Source organism: Ochotona curzoniae, unplaced genomic scaffold (genome assembly GCF_017591425.1).
Source record: "Ochotona curzoniae isolate NIBS_2020 unplaced genomic scaffold, NIBS_Ocur_1.0 scaffold_4506, whole genome shotgun sequence".
In the NCBI taxonomy this organism is placed as follows: domain Eukaryota; kingdom Metazoa; phylum Chordata; class Mammalia; order Lagomorpha; family Ochotonidae; genus Ochotona; species Ochotona curzoniae.
In genome coordinates, this window is record NW_024467119.1 from 57,482,348 (window position 1) to 57,505,112 (window position 22,765).

General features: G+C 35.0%; 1 protein-coding gene across 3 annotated transcripts in view; it reads left to right on the plus strand.

Annotated features, from left to right (window-relative positions):
• The window catches only part of FAT4 (FAT atypical cadherin 4), a 156,046-nt gene that overhangs the window by 65,340 nt on the left and 67,941 nt on the right, over positions 1-22,765 (plus strand). For all 3 annotated transcript variants that reach the window (XM_040966861.1, XM_040966860.1, XM_040966863.1), the window contains exons 2-6: positions 338-469; positions 6,156-6,417; positions 8,210-8,560; positions 19,699-20,621; positions 21,246-21,420. In XM_040966861.1, the coding sequence (XP_040822795.1) occupies positions 338-469; positions 6,156-6,417; positions 8,210-8,560; positions 19,699-20,621; positions 21,246-21,420 (1,843 nt within the window). The remainder of the gene's footprint in view (positions 1-337; positions 470-6,155; positions 6,418-8,209; positions 8,561-19,698; positions 20,622-21,245; positions 21,421-22,765) is intronic.

Below are 22,765 nucleotides of genomic sequence, written 5' to 3' on the forward strand. Positions count from 1 at the left end.
TGTGTCAGACAGCCATATAATGGTTGAATGACAGATGGCCCCATGTTTTGGCAGTTCTTCACTGGGGATTAAAATGACAGTTGATCCATGGATGTTTTCTAGTGTCAACACCATGCAGCTAGTTCAAATCATTTGCTATTCACAAGTCAAATTAACTCTATTTTCCAATTAAAATTACATGATTTTCATTGGGGATAGTTGCTGTTGCTTGGATCCTACACGCAGAAGTTTGGAATCATTTTGGTAGGCTTTGTGGCATAGATATTTGATACGTGCTTTAACTAGTAACTTGCAAACACATGATGTATTTATGCATTGTTTCCTTCTCTCCTTGCAGGTAGAAATAACGCTTCAGGATATCAATGACAATCCGCCAGTATTTCCAACTGACATGCTGGACCTCACTGTGGAAGAGAACATAGGAGACGGGTCTAAGATTATGCAGCTGACAGCCATGGATGCTGATGAGGTAGTTTAGAGCACATCTTTGTATGTTTAAAACCTGGGACAGTGGTCATTCATTAAAATTCCCAGCAAGATTGATACGCTTTTATTATCACATTAAAAAACACTGCGTGGTTTAATCCTTTCCAAAGAAAGATGTTAAGACAGAAGCTACTAAGTGGATATTGCCATGTGATCAGCAATTCACAAGCCAGTTAACTGCTGGTGGCTTTTAAAATGGTTAGCTGAATTAATTTACTTTCTCAAATTAATAAGAATACTTGCAGACATCTTTATTTTTATAAAATGAAAAAAATTTGTGTATGCACAGCAATTTCATGTCCCCTGGTGATTGTGCATTTTGACGGTACAATTTAGATTACCGTCGTGTATACTCTTATTTGTATTTTAAATTTAGACAAGTAGTCATTATGTTCCAAATGGCATGGAAACATATATAATTTACAATTCAAATTTGCTAATAAAAAATCCGGAGTTTGTGTTTTCCTTCTTGCTGGGTAGCTGATTTAATTAATGCTAAGGATTTGAGGAAAGAGGAATGATTCTTTCAGACAACAGTATTTCTTTTCATGTTTTCAATCCAAACTCAACATAGAATAAAAAATTTAATCTTCCTACTCTCATCTAAACTCCAAGGATATTTGAAGTTTGACTTTTCAACTATATAATAAACGTTATTCAGTTGTTCCTTTAACTTCAGACAGGTGTTTCTTTGTATTTGGAAAGGTGAATAAATAAACATTGAATTCACTTCAGCAACTTAAGCAGAAATCCAATTTACTCAATAATTTTTCCAAAACATTAGCTACTAAAATGGACACAATACAAATAGACATTAAGATAACTGCAGTTTTTTGTTAGAAAATGATTTAGTATTGAAAATATATATTTGGAAGCATCAATTATTAAATTATATGAATTGTCATATGAAACCAGCAAAACTAAAACAGACATTATTCATTCAAGTAATAAGATCAAGTAATTGTACCACAATGACTACTTCATTTGCTGTATTCCCTGTACAGATGCAGCAAATGGAACTCATTTAGTTGAACTGATTTATTTTTTTCTAATCACTTTCAAAGAATGAAGCAATAGTCATATTAACTATAATATATATTCTGATGGAAGGCTGTTTACTTCATGTGATTACCTAGTTATCAATCAAGTTCTACTAAATCACAAAAAAATTGTATTTGGAAATGAAGTCATTTTAATCATTATAGGGCACTCTTCAGGGCTGAGTATTTCAAACCGATGTCAACATTCAACCCTTTTAATGTTATTATCTTAACGTTACGCTATTATTTCTCTCTATTTTCTTTCAAGAATGTTACAAACAAGTGTTGATATAAATGTGATCTTCTCTACATGTTTATTGTTCTCTATTATTCTTTACTCTGTGTGTTATTTCTGTATTGGTGTATGTGCAGGCACACACTTGTACTGTTATAAGGTTCATCTACCAGAAAATATTTATGATTATGATTCAATTTGAAGATGATTGGGAAGAGCCTGATGACTCTAAGTATTTACAGCAACACTGGTCACAAGCATGTTATCGTGTTTCTAGGGATTTTTAAAAATTTTTATTTAACTTTTAAAAATTTAGCCAATCAGGTGTCCATCACATACGCATCCTACTTTAAGTAATACTATAAAGTAAATGAGATATGCAAAGCATACATTTAAGGTGAAAGAGGGTGGGTGGGTTAAAAGCAGAAAATTGTAAGACTTAAAATAGGAATAAACAAGGAAAATAGTGAGACAAGTTAAGGGCTGTTGAGACTATTTACCTGGTGTGAATGTCTGTGGGCAAAGCATTACACAAGCTTTATCACAGCCATCTCTATCTATGTGTAGGCAAGCAAAAGAGAATGGAAGAACTGTGATGCATTTAAGATTATAAAGGAGGGAAAGTCATCTTTTATAACAGTGCTTGGGAACTCTTATTTTTATTTTTATTTTATTTATTTATTCCCAACTTATTACGTTGCATTATGTGATACAGCTTTTTAGGTACTGGAATTCCCCCCTCTCTTCCCCAATCCTGCCCCCCGCATGGTGGATTCCTCCACCTTGTTGTGTGTCCACAGTTCAAGTTCAGTTGAGATTCCTTCCCTGTGAGCCTATACCTAGCATAGAGTCCAGCATCTCATCATCCAGACAAGTTCAACAGCTTCTTGGGGAGACCCTCTCTAGTCCAGTGTTAGAGCAAACAAAGTAAAATCCTGGTCAGTTACAAGCCCCAACATAACATCAGCAACAATATACAATTTTGTGGAACTGACATAGTATGGAGTATGCAAGTTCTTAACCGCATTCTGTGACTACTTCGATGACATTTCAACAATTGAGGTGCGAGACACTTTAGGAGGGCTGTTATGCAGCGGAATTCTCAATACCTTGCTGAGGAGTACTTAATCTTCGTGTCCTCCATAGTGAAGTGTGTATGAGTTTAATCTCATCAGGCTTTCCTTTTTGTTATCTGCCTATCTATTCTAACTTGTGTGTGTGTTTGGGGGGGGGGGGAGGCGCTCTGGAGCAACCCTAATGGTCATTGCAAAGAGGGTGACGACCCAAAGTTGGAACCAAGCAAGGACTAGAGAAGGCTCCTCTCCCCAATTCCGAAGGTTTACTGTTCTACTGGTTCTGAGGACCACTCAGGGGGAACTCTTATTTTTAAAAGATGAAGCTTATATGTTTGCTTTAATTGTTGAATATATTGCATCTTAAAATCTTTACTAGTGTTTTAATAACTGCTGACTCTTTCAGTTCATGATAGGTGAAACTAACATTTGTTTGGTGCTGTGCCAAATGGAATGGCTACCCAGTGGTTATGCCATGGTATTTGGAAATTGTGTCTTTCCTTTTTTCCCCTTACTTTTAATAAATTAATATTAATGTTTTTAGGCAAACCTTATCTATTTTCTACTGTATTCTCAGCTCCTTAGTTGAATTGAAAGAATGTTTTTGAAATGTCTTTCTCTTCCAAATCATGGTTCTTTTTTCCTTGTCTAGTATGAGAGCAACTCAGCCTTGAAAAGCAAAGCGTTTTATTTTACTCTTTACATTGAATTTACACGCAAGTAAATGCTAAGATTCTATAATCATCAAGAAGTAATGTGTTGGTTTTTTAATTATTTGGGTACCTGAGTACATGTTCTTAATTAATTCACGTATAACAACAGTTAATGAGTTCAGGACACTCTTGAAAAATGCTAGCGGATAAACCGTAGTTAAAACTACAGCTAAAGAAAGCAGCGTGTACATCTTGAGCTTAATTTATATACCTTTTGAAACATGTGTTGGATCAAGATATCCATCATGCAGAAGCTGTGTCTGTGTGCCTTATTTCCTTATAGAAACAGAACTATTATGCCAGCAATAGCCAACAACACTCAAACTTTGTTTTATAGAATCTTATTTGTTTATGAAAATACTACTTAAGGTAATAAAATGCATTAGCAATATATAGCTATTTAGTTTCAGAATTCCTTCCATGTGCTTTTGTCTCTGTGGTTCCTCAGGAGAGTAGATCATTTTAAACAGCATGATTTCTCCTGCACTGTAGCTGAAACATAACATTTGTTTCTTGTGTTGCTGATGTGGCATGGTCTGGTTATTAAATAAATAAACAGACTTTTCAGAAGACCTAATTACGTCATAACTCTTGGCCAGGCATTTTTAAAAGGTTGTTAGTACCATGAATTCACCACATCAGCTGATTTCAAAGGAAAAAAAAATTATCTACATGGTCCGGTGTCTTTGCTTCTTTCCAGAATTCTCATAACCCTATGCGAATCTTAAACTAAAAGCTGTCGTGAAATACCTTTAAATATGTTTTTATTTCATTGCTCTCCTCAAGTTTCAAATACTTACCTTTTTAGTAGGCCGTTGTTAAGTATGACTGCCTTGAACCTGAACTACTTTCTTAGATTAATGGAATTCTTAGTGAAATAGAAGAGATAACATGGAATGTGGTCAGATTATCAGTCTGAAATCTTCTTGAATGTTTCATTAAACTATAAAATTACAATAGCTGTGTGAGATACTCCATATGCACCTGAATATACAAGATAAATGTGGGTAGTGTGTAAAGCTCAGTTCTCCCATTATTGAATTAAAATGTGCATTGAGGCTTCCCCTTTATTAATGTCACTGTTGGCTTGGGGGATGCAGGGGGACAAAAAGCAAATGCCACTTAATGTAACTTTTGAGAAATGGAATTATTTCTCCTGAGTTATGAGAAAGCATCCTTTTACGAATTTGAGCGTGAAGGGCAAAATATGTGTACAATTTATGATGGAAGAGATGTATGGGAACTGAAAACAGAATCGTCTCTCAGTATGTCAGTCATATATCCTTATATCTAGTTGTGTTTTTCCTAACAGATTTCTGGAATATTCTCAGTCTGAATATTCTAGTAAATACATTTTTTGAGGTTAATAATGTTATAAGCGAAATTCATTTTATGTAAAAATATTGAAATAAAAAATAGTTTTTAAGTCAACAATCCTAATACTGCTTATGCCGTAGTGTTTACATGGAGAATATAGACAATAAAAATCATATTTTGTTTTATGTATTCATGTGTTTCATATTCATTTATACTCACATGTATTTTATATATTCACATATATTATATATTCACATATACTCGCATGTATTTTAAGTATTTACACATGTCTTATATTGATATTTTACATATTTAATACATTCTATTTAGTGCATACGCATACTTTTTGTATGAATGTGTAGATATGTACACCTGTGTGACTTTTGTAACTGTCCTCTCCTCTTGCTGAGGTTATTTTTTTATTTTGTGGACCTTTTGCTATGCAGAAACTTTTCGGTTTGATACGTTTCCACTTGTGTATTTTTGCTTTCGCTGGCTGTGTTTTTGTGTGATATTCATGAAACCATTTCAGACATCAGTGTCACTACTTCTCTTGGTGTCATATCCATGAATGCATTGACAGTTCAGAAATCATCAAGGAAAAAAAAAAGACTTATGTTTTCTTTTGGGAGTCTTATGGTTTCAGATTTTATGTTTATGATTTTAATCAATGCTGAGCTTATTTTCATATGCAGTGTAAAGAAAGCATCCAGCTTAATTCTTTTTTATGGAATACACAATTTCCCCAGCACCATTTATGACAGACACTGTGTTATTCTCTATTACGTATCTTTGCTACCCTCCTTGACAAACAGTTGACTATTGTGCATAGTTTTATTCTTGGGCATTGCATTCTGTGCCATTGGTCATATATGCCAGTCCCATACCTCTTTTTACTGTAGATTTCTAGTGCATTTTGAAAATAGAAAATATACTTCCAGCTGTGTTCCTTTCAATATTATTCTGGCATTCAAGGTTCTTTGTGAGTATATGTGAATTTTAGAATTTATCTTCCTGTCTGTAAGAAATGTCATTAGAGTTATGATAGTAAATTGTTGTTTGCATTAGGATATATGGACATTTTTGCAATAGTGATTCTTTCAATTCATGAACATAGTTTTTTTTCCATCCCTTATCACTGTTTTACAGATTTGAGTGTACACACCTTCAGTTCCTTTATTTACTGTGGCTTCAGTTATCTTATGAAGTTTCACAAATGTTTCATAGATTAAAGAGCACAGCTGTTACTATACCACGTGCATCAGTTCACAAGCCTGCTTTCTTCTCCTAGGGAGCAAATGCTCTTGTCACCTACACTATCATTAGTGGAGCTGATGATAGCTTCCGCATTGACCCTGAATCTGGAGATCTGATAGCAACCAAGCGGTTGGACAGAGAGCGCCGCTCCAAATATTCATTGCTAGTTCGTGCTGATGACGGGCTTCAGTCCTCAGACATGAGAATTAATATCACCGTCAGTGATGTGAATGACCACACACCAAAGTTCTCCAGACCTGTGTATTCTTTTGACATTCCAGAAGATACAACCCCTGGTAGGTACCACATCATAATTTTACAATCATCACATTTGACTACGATTATCAGCTGTGACTTGACGCTCCTAATTAGCAACCAGTTTTTTCCATATACGGTTATTTATAAAATATATGTGCTAATTTTTAAATCCTTTGAATGAATCATTTCTGTTATTCTCAACCAAATTCCTGGTTTTTTAGACTAAATGAAGTTATCCATTTATCTAATTACTAGTTACAGATGTTTATGCATCTGATAGTGTTTATGAAACCAATTGTTACTTTTCTTATGACTGTCTCAACACTGTTTCCATTTTGAAAATATCTGATATGATTATGTTCTTATGAACATGTAGACAAAGCAAAGCAAACTATAAGTGCTATTTCTGACACTTTCTAGCTATGTGACCAGGGCAAGTGATTTTGTTTCTCTGAGCTCCAGTTCTCTCTAATGTAAAGTGAAAACAATGATTCTTGGTCAAATTAGGTGAAAGTTAATTAAGAAAATATGTGTGAATTTGCTAACATAGAGTTTGGGGATCAGCAGGTGCTCAATAAATTTTACTGGGCTCTGGATCTTGTATTGTCATATTACCTCTTAAAAATATGCTGTGGTACTTGAGTATAAGTCTCAATAAGAAGGTTTTTGGTTTTGTGTGTGTGTGTGTGCATATGTACGTGTGTGTGCTCGGAAGACATGCTTCAGTGCTATTATTGGAAATTCTTAGCTAAAATTAAAATTTTGTTTTGAATTACTTTTGGAATATTTTTGCATAAAAGTACTATGTTTCTGGAAAGTTATTTTCACAAGGGAGTTAAACATTTATAGAGCACTGCTTCTCGCTGTAGTTTTTCCTTCACTTGCTAGGATGAATTGCTCATGACCTTCATGAAATTATCACCACGGTTTCTTTTTATTATTATTAGTTGTTTGTTTGTTTCATATTGAGTTTTATGGTACAATTCAGTAGGGTCTTGGATTTCTGCTGACCTCCAAATTCCAACCCCCCCTGACTGATTTTATCCATTCTATTACAATAGTATAGGCCTTCATAAGCAGTCGTAAGTCCATCAGTCTGTTATTTAAGACCATCACTGTTTCTTACCTAAAGGGAAAAGATGAGCTCATGTACTGTGGAATATCATAACTAGAGCATAAACCTGTACTCTGGCTTGGAGTCCTGACACTTGGAATGAGCCTCAAGATATGCCCAATAAACTAAGTTTTTGTTAGCAAGTTTTTGAATTAGCAGTGCTAAGTTGGAATAATACTGTCAGAAGTAAAATTAATTTCCCTGGTCAGTTGTACTTCAGTTCCAGAGCTACATGTATTATTGACATACAGAAACATTTCTGTCAGTGCTAGTGAAGAAACCTGTAGAGTGTTGTATACACTGTGGGCCCATAGTTGTGGTCTAATGGAAATATTTTGCTTCACACTGGTAAGAATTTGTCTAATAGTTAAGAAACAGGTTGGGATGCTTAGATTTCACCCCACTTCTCCAAATTTCAGTTTCATGTTAGTGTCAACCCTGAAAAACATTGCTGAAGGCTCAGCATGAATACATTCTTGTGACTCTTGTGGGTGATTCAGACTGCTATTCCAGCACCTGACTCTGGCCCTAACCTATCTTGAACAACAACATTGCACTGGGATACAAACCACCAAATGGGCCCTGTCTACCTGTCTGTTTCTTTGCTTCTACTAACATTTTACAAATTACAGATTGCTTTTGGTATCTTACTAAATGTTTTCTTGCAGATACCCACACTCCACTAATCTTAGGCTATTAATCTATTTTTTTGATAGGTTCCTTGGTAGCAGCCATTTTAGCTACAGATGATGATTCTGGAGTGAATGGAGAAATTACTTACATTGTGAATGAAGATGATGAAGATGGCATATTTTTCCTCAACCCTGTTACTGGAGTCTTTAATTTGACTCGTGTATTAGATTATGAAGTACAGCAATATTACATCCTCACTGTTCGAGCTGAAGATGGTGGGGGTCAATTTACTACCATCAGAGTTTATTTCAATATACTAGATGTAAATGATAATCCACCTGTTTTCAGCTTGAATTCATACAGCACCTCTTTAATGGAGAATTTACCTCTAGGATCTACTGTTCTTGTGTTTAATGTCACTGATGCAGATGATGGTAAGTACTTTGTTAATATAATCTTTAAAACTTTATTAAAATCTCACTTGTACCTTTATTAAATGTTGCAGTTGGTTACAATATTCATCTGTCAAACATTTGTATATCTTTAGAAATGAAATTACAATTGATATTGTAGAAGAATTAAAACATCTATATTTTGTGAGTTCTTTATTAATACCTTAGTACAACATGCATTTTGTCAGTGGATAGTTTCAACATCCCTTTTACCTCTATATGAATGACAATCTTATACATTATTAATATAGTAATAATAGGATAAATTGTGTTATCACTTTGTTAGATAAGTGAAAATATTTAAGTTTGCATATATTGTTTTACTTGACAAGTTATAAAATTGGAAAGCAAAATGAAGACTGCAATTTAAAGAAAATACTAAGATTTATAACTATTTTCTGTTTCTGACAGATACTAATAAGACCAAAAAAAGGTTTTACACTTTGGTTTAATGAACAACCCCAAATTTATTTAATTTAAGCTGTGTGATTAAGTAGATTTTTCACCAATAGTATAATTTTCATAGATTTCATTTCTATTTCTTGTAAAAACATTTTCATAGTCTTTATTTTTATTTTCATGACATGGTTATGCAGATCTAGAAATTCCCCTATCCAGTTCCCTTTCTTCCCTTATTTGCCCCACCCCTGGCCATTATTTTAAATGAATAATGGCATTGTGAGTATATACAATGATAAAAAATCTGGTATTCTATTGTTAAGGTATATTTAGCGGTTATACTGGGAGTCCTTCTTTTAGTCCAGAGATGTATTCTGCCATAGTTTCACTTCCTGGTATACTAGTCTCCATTATATATGGTTCCTCTATGAGAATATATGTGTATATATGTTCACCTATATACTATAAAGTATATACATATATACTGTAGTATATATAGTAGATAAAACTATATACTAGTATATATAGTATATTAAGCTATAAAGTAGTTTTGTATGTTTATGAATGTTGCCTTACATCAGAGAGAACATATGATATTTCTCCATTGGAACTGGCTTATTTTACTGAGCATAATGTTCTCTAGCTGGGACCATTTTGTTGCAAATGCTGAAACTTCACTGTCTTCAATGGCTGAGTATTATTTCATGCAATAGATGTGTCCCAGTTTCTTTATCCATTCCTCATTCAATAGGCATCAGGGCCAATTCCAGATCTTTGTTCTTGTGGATTGTGCTGCTATAAAAGTGGTATTACAGATCACATTCTCATATGCAGATTTCCAGGAGTGTGATAGTTGGGTCATGAGGTAGATCAATTTTCAACAGGTCTTAGCACTCTGCAGACTGATCTTAATAGTGGTTGTATTAGCCTAAAGTCCTACCAACAATGGAGCAGGATATATTTCTCCCCACATCTTCAATGGCAATTGTTGTTAGTAAATTACTGTATCTAGGCCAATTGCATAGAGACAGGTGAAACCTCAATGTGGTTTTTATTTGTATTTACCTAACGACTAAGTAAACTAGGCATTTTTTTTCTTATAATTAGTATGCATTTTAATTTGCCCTTTTGAAAAATGCCTGCTCATTTCCTTCGCCCATTTCTTAACAGTGTGGTTTGTTTTACTGTCATTGAGTTTCTGAAGCTCTTTGTACATTCTGGATAAAAGTCGCCTATTGTTTGTATGTGAAAAGATTTTTCCCATTCTGTCAGTTGCCTCGTCACTTTGTTGATCATTTCTTTTACTATACAGAAGCTTCTTAGTTTATTATAATCCAGTTTTATTTTGGTTTGACACTGCTTCGGGTGACTTTTTAAGAAAGCTTTACCAATGCCTATATCTTGTAGCGGAATATGTTTTTCTCTAATAGTTTGATGGATTCTGGGTGCAGATTTGGGCCTTTGATCTCTTTGCAACTGATTGTTATTGGAGGGATGCACGTGGCTTATTACCTCTGCAAACTGATACCCAATTATCACAGCAGCATTTGTTATTTTTCCCCTGGATTATTTTTGTTTCTTTTGCTGAGGATTAATTGGTTAATACATGTGTGGGCTCACTTCTGGTGTTCATAGTCTGTTCCATTGATCTATTCTATTTATGTGCCTGTACTAGACCATTTTGATGACCACCGCCCTGTAATATGTCTTGAGATTTGGAATCGTGATTCATCCAGCTTTATTTTTTATTCTTCAGGATATGTCTATTTGTGGATTCTTGTGTTTCCAAATGAATTTTTTTTATTATCTTTTCCATCTCTGAAGAGAAAATGTTGGGATTTTGATTGGGAATGCTCTGAATCTATATATTACTTTTGGCAATATGGACTTTTTTTTTTAAAGATTTATTTTCTTTATTGGAAAGGCGGATATACAGAGAGGAGAGACAGAGAGGAAGATCTTCCGTCCGATGATTCACTCCCCAAGTGAGCGCAACAGTCGATGCTATGCCAGTCCGAAGCCAGGAGCCTCTTCCAGGTCTCCCACGCGGGTGCAGGGTCCCAAAGCTTTGGGCTGTCCTTGACTGCCTTCCCGGGCCACAGGCAGGGAGCTGGAAGGGAAGCAGGGCTGCCGGGATTAGAACTGGCGCCCATATGGGATCCCGGGCGTGCAAGGCGAGGACCTTAACCACTTGTGCCACCGCGCCAGGCCCAATATGGACATTTCTATGATGTTGATGCTACCTATGGTAAATGTCTCTATCTTTTAATGTCTTCCACATCTTTTTTAAAAAAGTATTTGGTCATAGAATCTTGGACATCTTTGGTCAGGTTTATTCCATAGTATTTAAGGCTCTTCTACACTGTTTTAAGTTACAAGTTATTTCTCAGCCATGGAGTTGTGTACTGGGTCCATCAATTTATGGTCATTCATTTTCTACCCGGCAAAACTATCCTATGAGTTCCATAACTTTTTTGCTTGAGTTTTTCAGTTATCCTATGCAAAGCATCATTTTATCTGTGAACAGGAATAATTTTAATTCCTTGATCTCATTTTGAATTCCTTTAAATTCTTTTTCTTGTAGCTCTAATGTAGACTTCCAATATTATGTTGAAATGCAATGGTAAAATGTGAGCATCTTTGTCTAGCTCCAGATCTTAGTGGAAAAGCTCCCAGTTTTTCTCTGTTCAGTATGATGCTGGCATTGGATTTTGTGTATTTCTTTGATCGTATTGTAGAATACTCCTTCAGTGCCTATCTTGCTTTAAGTTTTCAGCATGAAGTTGTGTTGGATTTTGTTAGTTACCTTCTTTGTGTCTATTGAGACGATCATCTGGTTTTTATTCATTTTGTTGATGTGGTATATCACATTTATTGATTTGTGTGTGTTAAACTGGCCCTGTACGCCAGAGATAAATCCACATGGTATGGGTGAATGTTTTGTCTGATGTATTTTTGGTTTCTGTTAGTATTTTGTTAAGGGGTTTTTGCATCAATGCTCACCATGATTATCAGTCTGTAGTTCTCTTTCTTTACTGTGTCTGTACCTGGCTTTGGTATTACAGAGATGTTGGCTTCATAGCGAGAGTTTGGAGGCATTGCCTCCCTTTCTATTGTTTTGAATACCTAGTGGAGAATTGGGGGTAAGTTCCTCTTGAAATGTTTGCTAAAATTCAACAGTGAAGCCATCTGATCCAGGGCTTCTCTTTGTAGGAATCACTGATTCCATCCCTGTCCTTGTTATAGGTCTATTTAGATTTTCAATTGTTTCATGATTCAATTTTGGTAGATTTTATGTGTCCAGAAATCTATCCATGTCCTCTAGGTCTTCCAGTTAATTAGTGTACATTTGCTTGTAATGGTTCCTGATTATTATGTCAAAGGTATCTGTTGTTATATTTCCCTTTTTATATTGATCTGTATTTTCCTTCTTTTTGATTAATTGGGCTGGTGGGGAATCTATTTTATTGATTTTCTCAAAGAACCAACTCTTTGATTCATTAATTTTATATATGGTTCTTTTGGTCTCTATTTTATTTATTTCCTCCTTTATTTTGATTATTTTCCTTTTTTCTGTTAGTCTTAGGATTATTTGGTTGTCATTTTTCTTGCTCCTTCTGATGTATTGTTAACCCATTTACTTGGTACTTCTCTAAATTCTTGACATAAGTGTTGATTTAAATGAACTTTCCTCTTAGCACTGCCTCAACTGTGTCTCATTAGTTTTGGTGTGTTATTTTGATACCCTCATTCATTTCAAGCAATTTATTTTTTAATTTTAATTTTGATTTCTTCTGTACCCCATTGTTCATCTACCAGCATGTCATTCAACATCTACATGCTTTGCATATCATCTGGTGCCTTTTGGCTTGTTGGTCTCCAGTTTCCATAATTGAGAATTCATGTTATGATTTCAGTTTTTTTAATTGTCTAATCCATGTTTTGTGCCTTATGATGTTATCAATCCTGGAGAAAATCTAACAAGCTGATGAAAAAAAGTATATTCTGAGTCTGTGGAATGAAAGATGATGTAGATATCAATTAAGTGCTTTTTTTTCTATTATCTGAGTGAATTCTGTAATTTCCTTATGAGTTTCTGTCTTGTCAGTCGGTCCATTAAGATTATTGGGGTGTTAAGATCTCCCATTATATCCACTAATATTTGTTTCACATAGCTGTAAGCACAGACGTTTGGTGCATAAATATTTATTATCAGGATTTCTTCTTGCTGAATGTATCCCTAATGAAAATGTGATACCTTCTTCATCTCTTAATGATTTTCACTTCAAAGTCTCTATTATCTGATGTTAGAATGATTTTATCAGCTCATTTTTACTTTCCATTAGCCTGGAATATTCTTTTCCATTCTTTTACTTTTAGTATCTACATATCTTTGTCAGTGAGATGTGTCTCATCTATGCAGTACACCAATTTATGATTTATGATTAATGAGCTTAGTCCATTTACATTCAGAGCTAATATTGATAGGTAGTGATTTGATCTTCTCATTTTAGCATTGGGTTTCTCATTGTTTGATTTAGGTTTCTTCTGTGGAGGGTAGAAAATGGGGGAGGATGAAGAGGGAAATCCCTGTGCATGTGGAACCATAACATGGTTAAGAATAACAATAATAATAATACTATATGAGTAATTTTTTTTAAAAAAGATTGAACATATGTATGTAGCTGCTAAAGATGTGACTGTTACACTAGTACTACTAAGTGTGCCTCCATCATAATCATGCTAGCAACAAATGGCAGCTGTCTAATCATACTAACAAGAAATGGTGTTCCACTTCCTGGAATACTGTGTGCTGGACCTCTACTCAAGTCTGTGCATTGGATCCACAGACTGCTTGCAATTAAGATTAATCTCTTTGAGAGTGCCTCCATTTCCATAACTGTTAGTTAACTTACCTATTTCCTGGTTATGAGCATTCTTATTATTTTATTACAGTAGGGTACCTGTGATCTTTCTCATTTTCTCACTGGAACAGAGTTTCACACCATATTTTTTGTAATCATTTTATTGTATATTAAAGAAAATCTTCTGTTTTACACAAGTGTATGCCTCTTTGGAGTAACCTACATCCATAGCTTAGAATCTAAGGATCCAGAAGACAACAAAAAATAATTTCTTAAAGCCTGCTCTAATATTCCAGGAACATATTAATACCATCATGCAATAACCAAGTCACATATCATGGATTTTTCTGTTAGTTTTGTTAAGTAAAGTTTTAAGCTACTTGTTCCCATTGTTTTAGTTTTGAATACCTTTATCTGTGCGATTTCCTGCACCTTGGCCTAAAGCGTAAGGCACATTTCCTATTCTTTCTGCTTTTAAGAATAGTTTGTAAGAATAGTGATAAGATTCTCCAGAGCTCACCTCGTTTGTAGAAGTTGCTAGCTCACTGACATAAAATAGTTCTCAAAATTATTATGCAAATAGTATTATTTTGACTTTAATTAAATAATCTCTGAAAGGGTCTTGATGAAGGATTATTGATTCTTCTTTGATGAAATATTATTTTTAAAATGAGCTTAGCAATTTCTGTTATCTATTATCTTAGTTGGCCCTTTAAAATTTTAGGGTATGATCATTTCATAATAACCAAGCAAACCATTTGCTATTTCACAAAGTAAATCTTGATGTTTTCATAAATATACTTCAAATATTCTGTAGAGGAAAACTAATTTCTATATCATGAAATCATTCTGATTTTAATAATTATTTTTGGTCTTCTGAAATTCGTATACATTTAGAAATGTTAGTCATGTAAGAATATTTTGATAGTAAAATCATGGCAATTTTTCTGAATAAATGTGCCATGCTTGAATTGAATTGCGAATGGGTTCACATTTTTTTGAACTGGTGGCCATATTCAAATTGCTGTCTGAAAATGAATGTAATCTGAAACATTGCACAGTGCGGCAACAGTGTGTTAATTGGGAAGGGATGGTTCTGTATACAAACAATGAAGCTTCATCTATGGATTATAAATAAATGTACACACATTCTATCAAAGGATGGCATGCAAAGATTTTTCGATGCATTCTATTATTTTTTGTATTTACTTGCATTTTATGTGCTATGCTTCCTGGAACTAAACAATTCACAAGACCTAAATCCAAATATATATGTGACACAACCATACACACACAATAAAACTGCCAGGAAGAATCATGTAACTGAATGACTTTCAGAACATTGAACACAGATGTTCCAAATGTGAGCTGGTTTATGTATAAGGTCTGGTGTGCCATAAAAGCAACTCCGGTCAAGTTCCAACACTTAGGACTAAAATTTTTGAATTTAATAATAATGCATTAGTGTTTCATGATTCAGATGTTCAGTGCAAGTAGAAGAGAGGAAAATGCTCCTAGTTTTGATTTTTCAAAATGAATTAGATTTGCATTATGACACAGAGGTTTAAGCTGTACTTGGGAAGCTGGAATTCCATATGTGAGTCCGTTGGAGTCCCAGACGCCTTACTTCCAAACCAGTTCCCTGCTATTGCACCAGGGAGGGAGGAAGAGATGGCCCAAGTGTGAAGATTCCTGTACCCATGTGAGAGACTGAAGGAAGCTCTTGTCTCCTGGCTTCAGCCTGGCACAACTCTGGGTATTGTGACCATTTCAGAGAATGATCCAGCAGATAGAACATGTCTATGTCACCCCCCACCCACCCCTTACAATTCTGCCTTTGAAAGTAAATACATAAGTACCTTTTTTAGTGGAGGAAAATTTTGAGTTTTAATGTGCTTACTTATAAGTTCTAGAAATAGAATAAATCTACGACTGGCACAATAACCCAACTGGCTAATCCTCTGCCTGCAAGCTCTGGGATTCCATATAGGTACTGGTTCATGTCCTGGCTGCCCCACTTCCCATCCAGTTTCCTGCTTGACGGCCCAGGTCCTTGGAATCTTTCATCCACATGGGAGACACAGCAGAAGCTCCTCACTCCTGGCCTTGGCATGGATTAGCTCTGGATCTTGTTGCCATCTGGGAAGTGAACCAGTATACAGACCAGTATACAGATGATCCCTCTGTGTGTGTGTGTGTGTGTGTGTGTGTGTGTGTATTTGACTTCTGCCTTTCCAGTTTAAAAATAAATAAATCTTTTTAAAAAAAGAAATAGAATATATCAGAAGTCACTGATTACAATTATTAGGAATGGAAAGTCCTTTGCTTTGTTTTTGTTTTGGCTTTAAGATTTATGTATGTGTTTGAAAGGTGGTATTACATGGAGAGATTGAGAGAGAGAGAGATTTCTCTCCTGGTTCACCCTCCAGATGTATGAAAAAGGGAGGGTTGGGCCAGGCCGGAGCTATGAGCCAGAGCCTTACTGGAATCTCCTACATGGGTGGCAGGAGAAAAAGCTAAACTTAGACCATCTTCCACTGCTTTTCCCAAGCCATTATCAAGAAGCTGGATGGGATGCTGCCAATAGCAGGCTTGCCTGCTGATCAACTTGATAGCCCTAGAAGTTTGCTTTTTATAACATAAAGTAGATGGCATCTAAGGCTTATAATTGCCACAGTTAGGTTTCAGTTCCTGAAATAGTATTTCTTGGTTAATTCGCACAGTTTATGAAAAATGGTTGTCTTTTTATCTATTTTCTCCTCAAGGATAATCATTAGTATCTTGAATTCATTTGGAACAGTGATAACTAATTTATTTATCATTATGAATGACTGCAAAACCAGTCTTTTTATAATTTAAAGTTTAGTATTTCAGAGTTTCTCTACCCATACATTCTGCCAAAATTTTTTCCCATTATTCATGAAGCCATTCTTCTATTTACAACATTGTAAAATGTTGATATCATATTCTCCTTTGGCTCTGCCACTTGGTTGTTTAATCAGAGACGGAACATACATGGTATACACAAATCCTAGATTTGTATCACTGCAGTTTATCACATTGCAGTTGATTTTTGTAATAATACTAGCTCATCATTTAATAGCCGTGTGGAATTTAGGTAGTATTTTTAATTTTCATCTTATTTTAGAAATGCTTTCTTGGAACCCATTTTTAAATTGTTCTTGTATTTTTATTGAGGTGTTTTCATAGCTGTGTTTCTCCACAACACTTACATTTGAGTTTGGACCTCAAAAATAGGGAGTCAGTATTTGTTGCTGGAATTTGCCAAAGAAAATGACAAAAATTTCCTTAAGAACTAATTTTAAAGTTGACTGGAATTTGTACATGTATACACATGTATGTATCATAAAAATAAAGCTTTAGCAATAAACATTTCTCAAGTCCACTTCTTTGTATATAAATATTGGTGAACATTTTATCCTCTGAAACTTGCTGAATTTCTTGAAAAAAATTTGAAGTATGTTATTTGTCTTGTTATATCCAGTTTCTTTCTTTTTTTTTTAATTTTTTTTTTATTGGAAAGGCGAATATACAGAGAGGAGAGACAGAGAGGAAGATCTTCCGTCCGATGATTCACTCCCCAAGTGCGCGCAACGGCCGATACTATGCCAATCCGAAGCCAGGAGCCTCTTCAGGGTCTCCCACGCGGGTGCAGGGTCCCAAAGCTTTGGGCTGTCCTTGACTGCTTTCCCGGGCCACAGACAGGGAGCTGGAAGGGAAGCGGGGCTGCCGGGATTAGAACCGGCGCCCATAAGGGATCCCGGGCGTGCAAGGCGAGGACTTAACCACTTGCGCCACTGCGCCGGGCCCATATCCAGTTTCTAAAATGTCTCTCCTGTTGAGAATTTACTTGTAACCTCATTATCTTTATTAATTCATATAACTCCTTTCAGAAAACTGCTAAGTATTGTGAAGTTTATCTCTGCTTCATTGACTGGTAAATTGCCTTATAAAAAAATTGAAAGAATAAAGAGTGTAATTCATAATGAAGGAAAGAAGTCTATGCTTCATCAATAATAACGCAAACATTGTTTACTACAATATTTTTGCCAATTAGCCAGTACTTCAAAGTTATTTTCATTTATAATTTTCCTTTCCATTTACACTTAGGCAAAGAACATTAGACAAAGATCAGCAAGTTATGGAAAAACAGTAATTGTTACATTTTTTAAAAGATAGGTCTACATAATAGAAAAAAGAAAAAGAAAATTTGGAGCCCAGAGACTCAACTGCCTAATCCTCTATCTCCATCTGCTGGCATCTCATAAGGGCACCAGTTCCTGTTCCGGCTGGTCCAATTCCCATCCAGCTTCTTGCTGGTGTCCTGGAAAGCAACAGAGGATGACCAATGCTTTGGGACTCTGCAACCGCAAAGGGGATCAGGAGGAAGCTCCTGTCTCGTGGCTCCTGGCTCCTGGCTTTGGATAGGCTAAGCTATAGCCGTTTTGACCATTTGGGCAGTGAACGAATGGATAAAATATCTTTTTCTCTGTCTCTGCTTCTCTCTGTAATTTGCCTTCCAACAATTTTTTTTTAAAAAATCAAGAAAAAAGATTCTATTAGTTACTGAAATTTCTGTTTATAGGGAGTTGATGAGTTCAAGGCAAGGCAAAAATAAACTTAAGTATTCACAGAATATTAAAATCAGAAAGTTTTCCCAATAAAAAAGGAGGGCAGGGTGGGGAAAGGGGAATTATCAAATTTTCCTAGGACACTCTTGGCAAAGAATGCACATCATTTCTGTTAAATACAATTCAGAAACCAATACGAATAATTTAATTTTAGGAATACAGGACCTATTCTATGTAATTCATGCTGACAGATACTGCTTAATGCTCTAGGTCAAAATCTTACTAACAATGGATTACCTGTGCATACAATATACTTCTAATCACAACATATAATATTCTCATCATCTTTAGGATAAAATACAGAATGCATGTGGCGTCACGGGTCAGTGACGCAGACACTAGACTGGGGTCAAAAATCATTTTCTTTCTGATTTTACTGTATATGTTAATTATCTCTTAGCTATTTACTAAAACAACAGGCTACTATACTCTTTCCACCATAGTATAAGAATCGCTACAACCAGTTTCTGAAAGCAGGAATTAGATTTTTAAAAATTAGGAGACAATGCATATTCCTCCAAAAAAATAGATGTCGTATGAATGTAGCCCTTAACAGTGTGAGCATTCATGTTTGGAGACTTAATGTATAATTTCATTGATATTGATTCTTCTTAAGAATTTTTTAAAACTTTAAATATTTATAATAAGATTTGAAAGAAAACAAATTTTCCTCAAAGATCATTTCTTGCCTAGATGCTTAATAGGAATTAAAAGTTATATATTGGTTCCTACAAGAAATGTAAAAGCAGACTTAAAACATCCATGACTAATGCCAAACATCAGCAATTTTTATTAGCTTTCTCTGAAAATTAAGGTTGGCCTCGGTAAATTACTGAAGTTGCGTGGGTCCCACGGGAGTTACGTGATAGAAGAAAAGAAATGTAAGGAACAGTGTCTGCTTTCTGGAATGTTTTTCTCTTTACTTTTGTAATTGAACATTTCAACAATATGGCCAATTTCAAGCAACACACACACACACACACACACACATCAGATTTTCCACCAGATTGTAAACATCTCTTCAGATTACGAATTAACAGTAAGAGTTCTTGTGTGTGTATTTTTTACAAATGTTGTTAACTGCAGCTAAGTAAAATGGGTGCTTGATACAGCAAACATGCAAAATTACATGCCAGACATTCTGATGCAGTTTAGTTAGGCAGCATTTCAGAGTTTAATTGTTTTTTTTTCTATTCAACTTCAGGTGTCAACTCCCAGTTGGCCTATAGCATCGCTTCAGGAGATAGCCTTGGACAGTTCACAGTGGATAACAATGGAGTGTTGAAAGTTGTGAAAGCTTTGGATCGGGAAAGTCAGTCCTTCTACAACTTGGTTGTTCAGGTGCATGACCTTGCACAGCACCCAGCCTCCAGATTCACAAGCACTGCTCAAGTCTCCATCATTTTGTTGGATGTAAATGATAATCCACCAACATTTCTTTCCCCTAAATTGACATACATTCCAGAAAATACACCTATTGACACCGTAGTTTTCAAAGCTCAAGCGACTGACCCGGATAGTGGTCCAAACAGCTATATTGAGTATACACTGCTGAACCCTTGGGGAAGCAAGTTCAGTATTGGGACCATTGATGGTGAAGTGAGACTGACCGGTGAACTGGATAGAGAAGATGTTTCCAATTATACTCTCACGGTGGTGGCTACAGACAAGGGTCAACCATCCCTGTCTTCTTCTACAGAGGTTGTAGTTATGGTACTTGATATCAATGATAACAATCCTGTTTTCGCACAGGCTTTATATAAAGTGGAGATCAATGAAAATACACTTACTGGGACAGATATCATACAAGTGTTTGCAGTAGATGGAGATGAAGGCACAAATGGGCAGATTCGCTATGGTATCGTTGGTGGTAATGCCAATCAGGAGTTTCGCATTGATTCTGTCACAGGTGCCATCACTGTGGCTAAACCTTTGGATAGGGAGAAGACTCCTAATTACCTTCTGACTGTTCAGGCAACAGATCGGGGCAGTACCCCTAGAACTGATACCTCCACTGTCAGCATTATTTTGTTGGATATTAATGATTTTGTTCCTGTATTTGAGCTCTCTCCATATTCTGTGAATGTTCCTGAGAATTTGGAGACACTACCCAGAACAATTCTTCAGGTCAGTATATTTAAATGAAACGAATATGATGTTCATTGTAAAACCCTGATTGATAAGCCCAATCCTGTTTAATTTCTGCTTATCCTATTATTTCCCTCACAGTTACCAAAAATATTCAGTTTCAGAGCCTACAAAAATTTCACTATAAACATTATACTGAGAATGTATTCATTACAACATTGCTTCCTTATTATTATTGGTGTATATTGTGTTGCACTCATGTGCAACATGTGTTGTACTCATTTGTGTATTTTTACATTTGCATTCCTAAGAAAAGTAAAATGTGCCACAATAAGGAATTAAAGTGACATATACATTGAAATTTTTTTCCAAATGCTATTCTCCCTTCACACTCAAAAATGTTGTAACTGTATGAAATATTACCAACTACTCCTGCTATTTCAAAATTTTTGTGAAAGTTTCCAAAAATGTTGTGCATTAGTTGTATTAATGGAAATGTATCTGTGCATGCAATACAAAATATTTTATACTATTTTATGGAAAATGTGAAGCCAAATAGTAGGAGATTTTAATGAGACCCCTCCTCTTTTATTAGTGGACACATTTCATTTCCTGATGTGCACAGTTTTACTCAAATGTGGCATGTACTATTCTTTCTTATAGGTGGTGGCAAGAGATGATGATCAAGGATCTAACAGTAAACTCTCCTATGTTCTGTTTGGTGGAAACGAAGACAATGCTTTCACTCTCTCAACCAGTGGAGAACTAAAAGTAACACAGAGTCTTGACCGGGAAGCAAAGGAGCACTTTGTCTTGGTGCTTACGGCGATAGATTCAGGTACAGTCATTACAAACTTGTTCAGTTGTGAACAATTTCTTTATTATGTGAGTTCAGCATTATTTTTATCACAAAATTGAATAATTTATAGAAATTGATGTTTGAAATGTTGATTTACATGTATTTTGTCATTAGCAGTACATGAATACTTTTATAAAACTTGATAATGGCTTGAGACTATCATGAGCAAAGTTGTATTTCAGGAAAACAGTGGCCCCTTTCCCCATAAGCCAAATGAGTGTCTCTACCTGAGGCAGTACACATTTATAGCATTTTAACTTCAGAGAATCCACATCCTTCTAACTTCTATTGGAAGTTGGGGAGTGTAACCACAGTCCTACTGCCAAAGTTCACAAGAATCTGTAATATTACCACAGCTGTAGCAGGCATTTGATGAGTGCCACCACACTCCAGAGAGTGTCCATGATGTTGGAGAATTCATCAGGTTAGCAGTGTCATGATCTGCTGTAGAATTAGTGAAAAGCAGTATCCAACAGATTTTATTATGTGGAAATAGTGTTTACCCACACTTTTGTACCAGGCAGCCAGAAAATCTAATTTATTTACTGAAAGTGGCAGTGCTACTTCTGTTGTCTTTTATATATGAACTCTGTTCATAAATATACTTTTAAAAATCTATTAAAGAATCTGTAATTTTGAAGAAAGTAAATATTAATTAAAGATTTGCTCAAAATGTGTAAATGAATATTGATTTCCTAATGGATTAGTGGCTAAATGTATACTTGTGGAAGCAGATATTGCAATTTAGTATTTAAATATTTAAAATTTAATTATGTTGACATGTTTAAGAGAAAAAAAAACATTTGTTGAATCCCAGATAGATTTGTTGGTAGCTCAGATATCTGAAATTATGTGTGTGTATATCTACATATATATGCATAAGTACATATATATATACAGAGATGTAGTCCTATCATATATATGTGTTTCTGTGGGTGGGGGAACTAATGGAGAACTATGAGCTTTCAGTTGGATTATTTCTATTGATGAAATGGTTTTGATTAATTACGTATGTTTAAAGTCATTCTCAGTTTCTTCCACATACAAAGGCTATAACAGTAAATTTTAAATTTTGATTAATATATCATACATTAAAGAGCTAAATCGTGTTTTAAAAATTATGGCTCACATGAAGTTTTACTTCACAGGTGGCTATATTAAGAATGTTCTTGGTATATCAAACATTTCTTTCTAAACAGCTAGATATGTAACACAGTAACTACTTGATTGTTCAGAAAGCCACATATTTTTTAAAAATGTAGTTGGGCTAAAGTATAGTTAAAGAGGATTATGTGGGCTAGACAATAAACTTCACCACTACTTG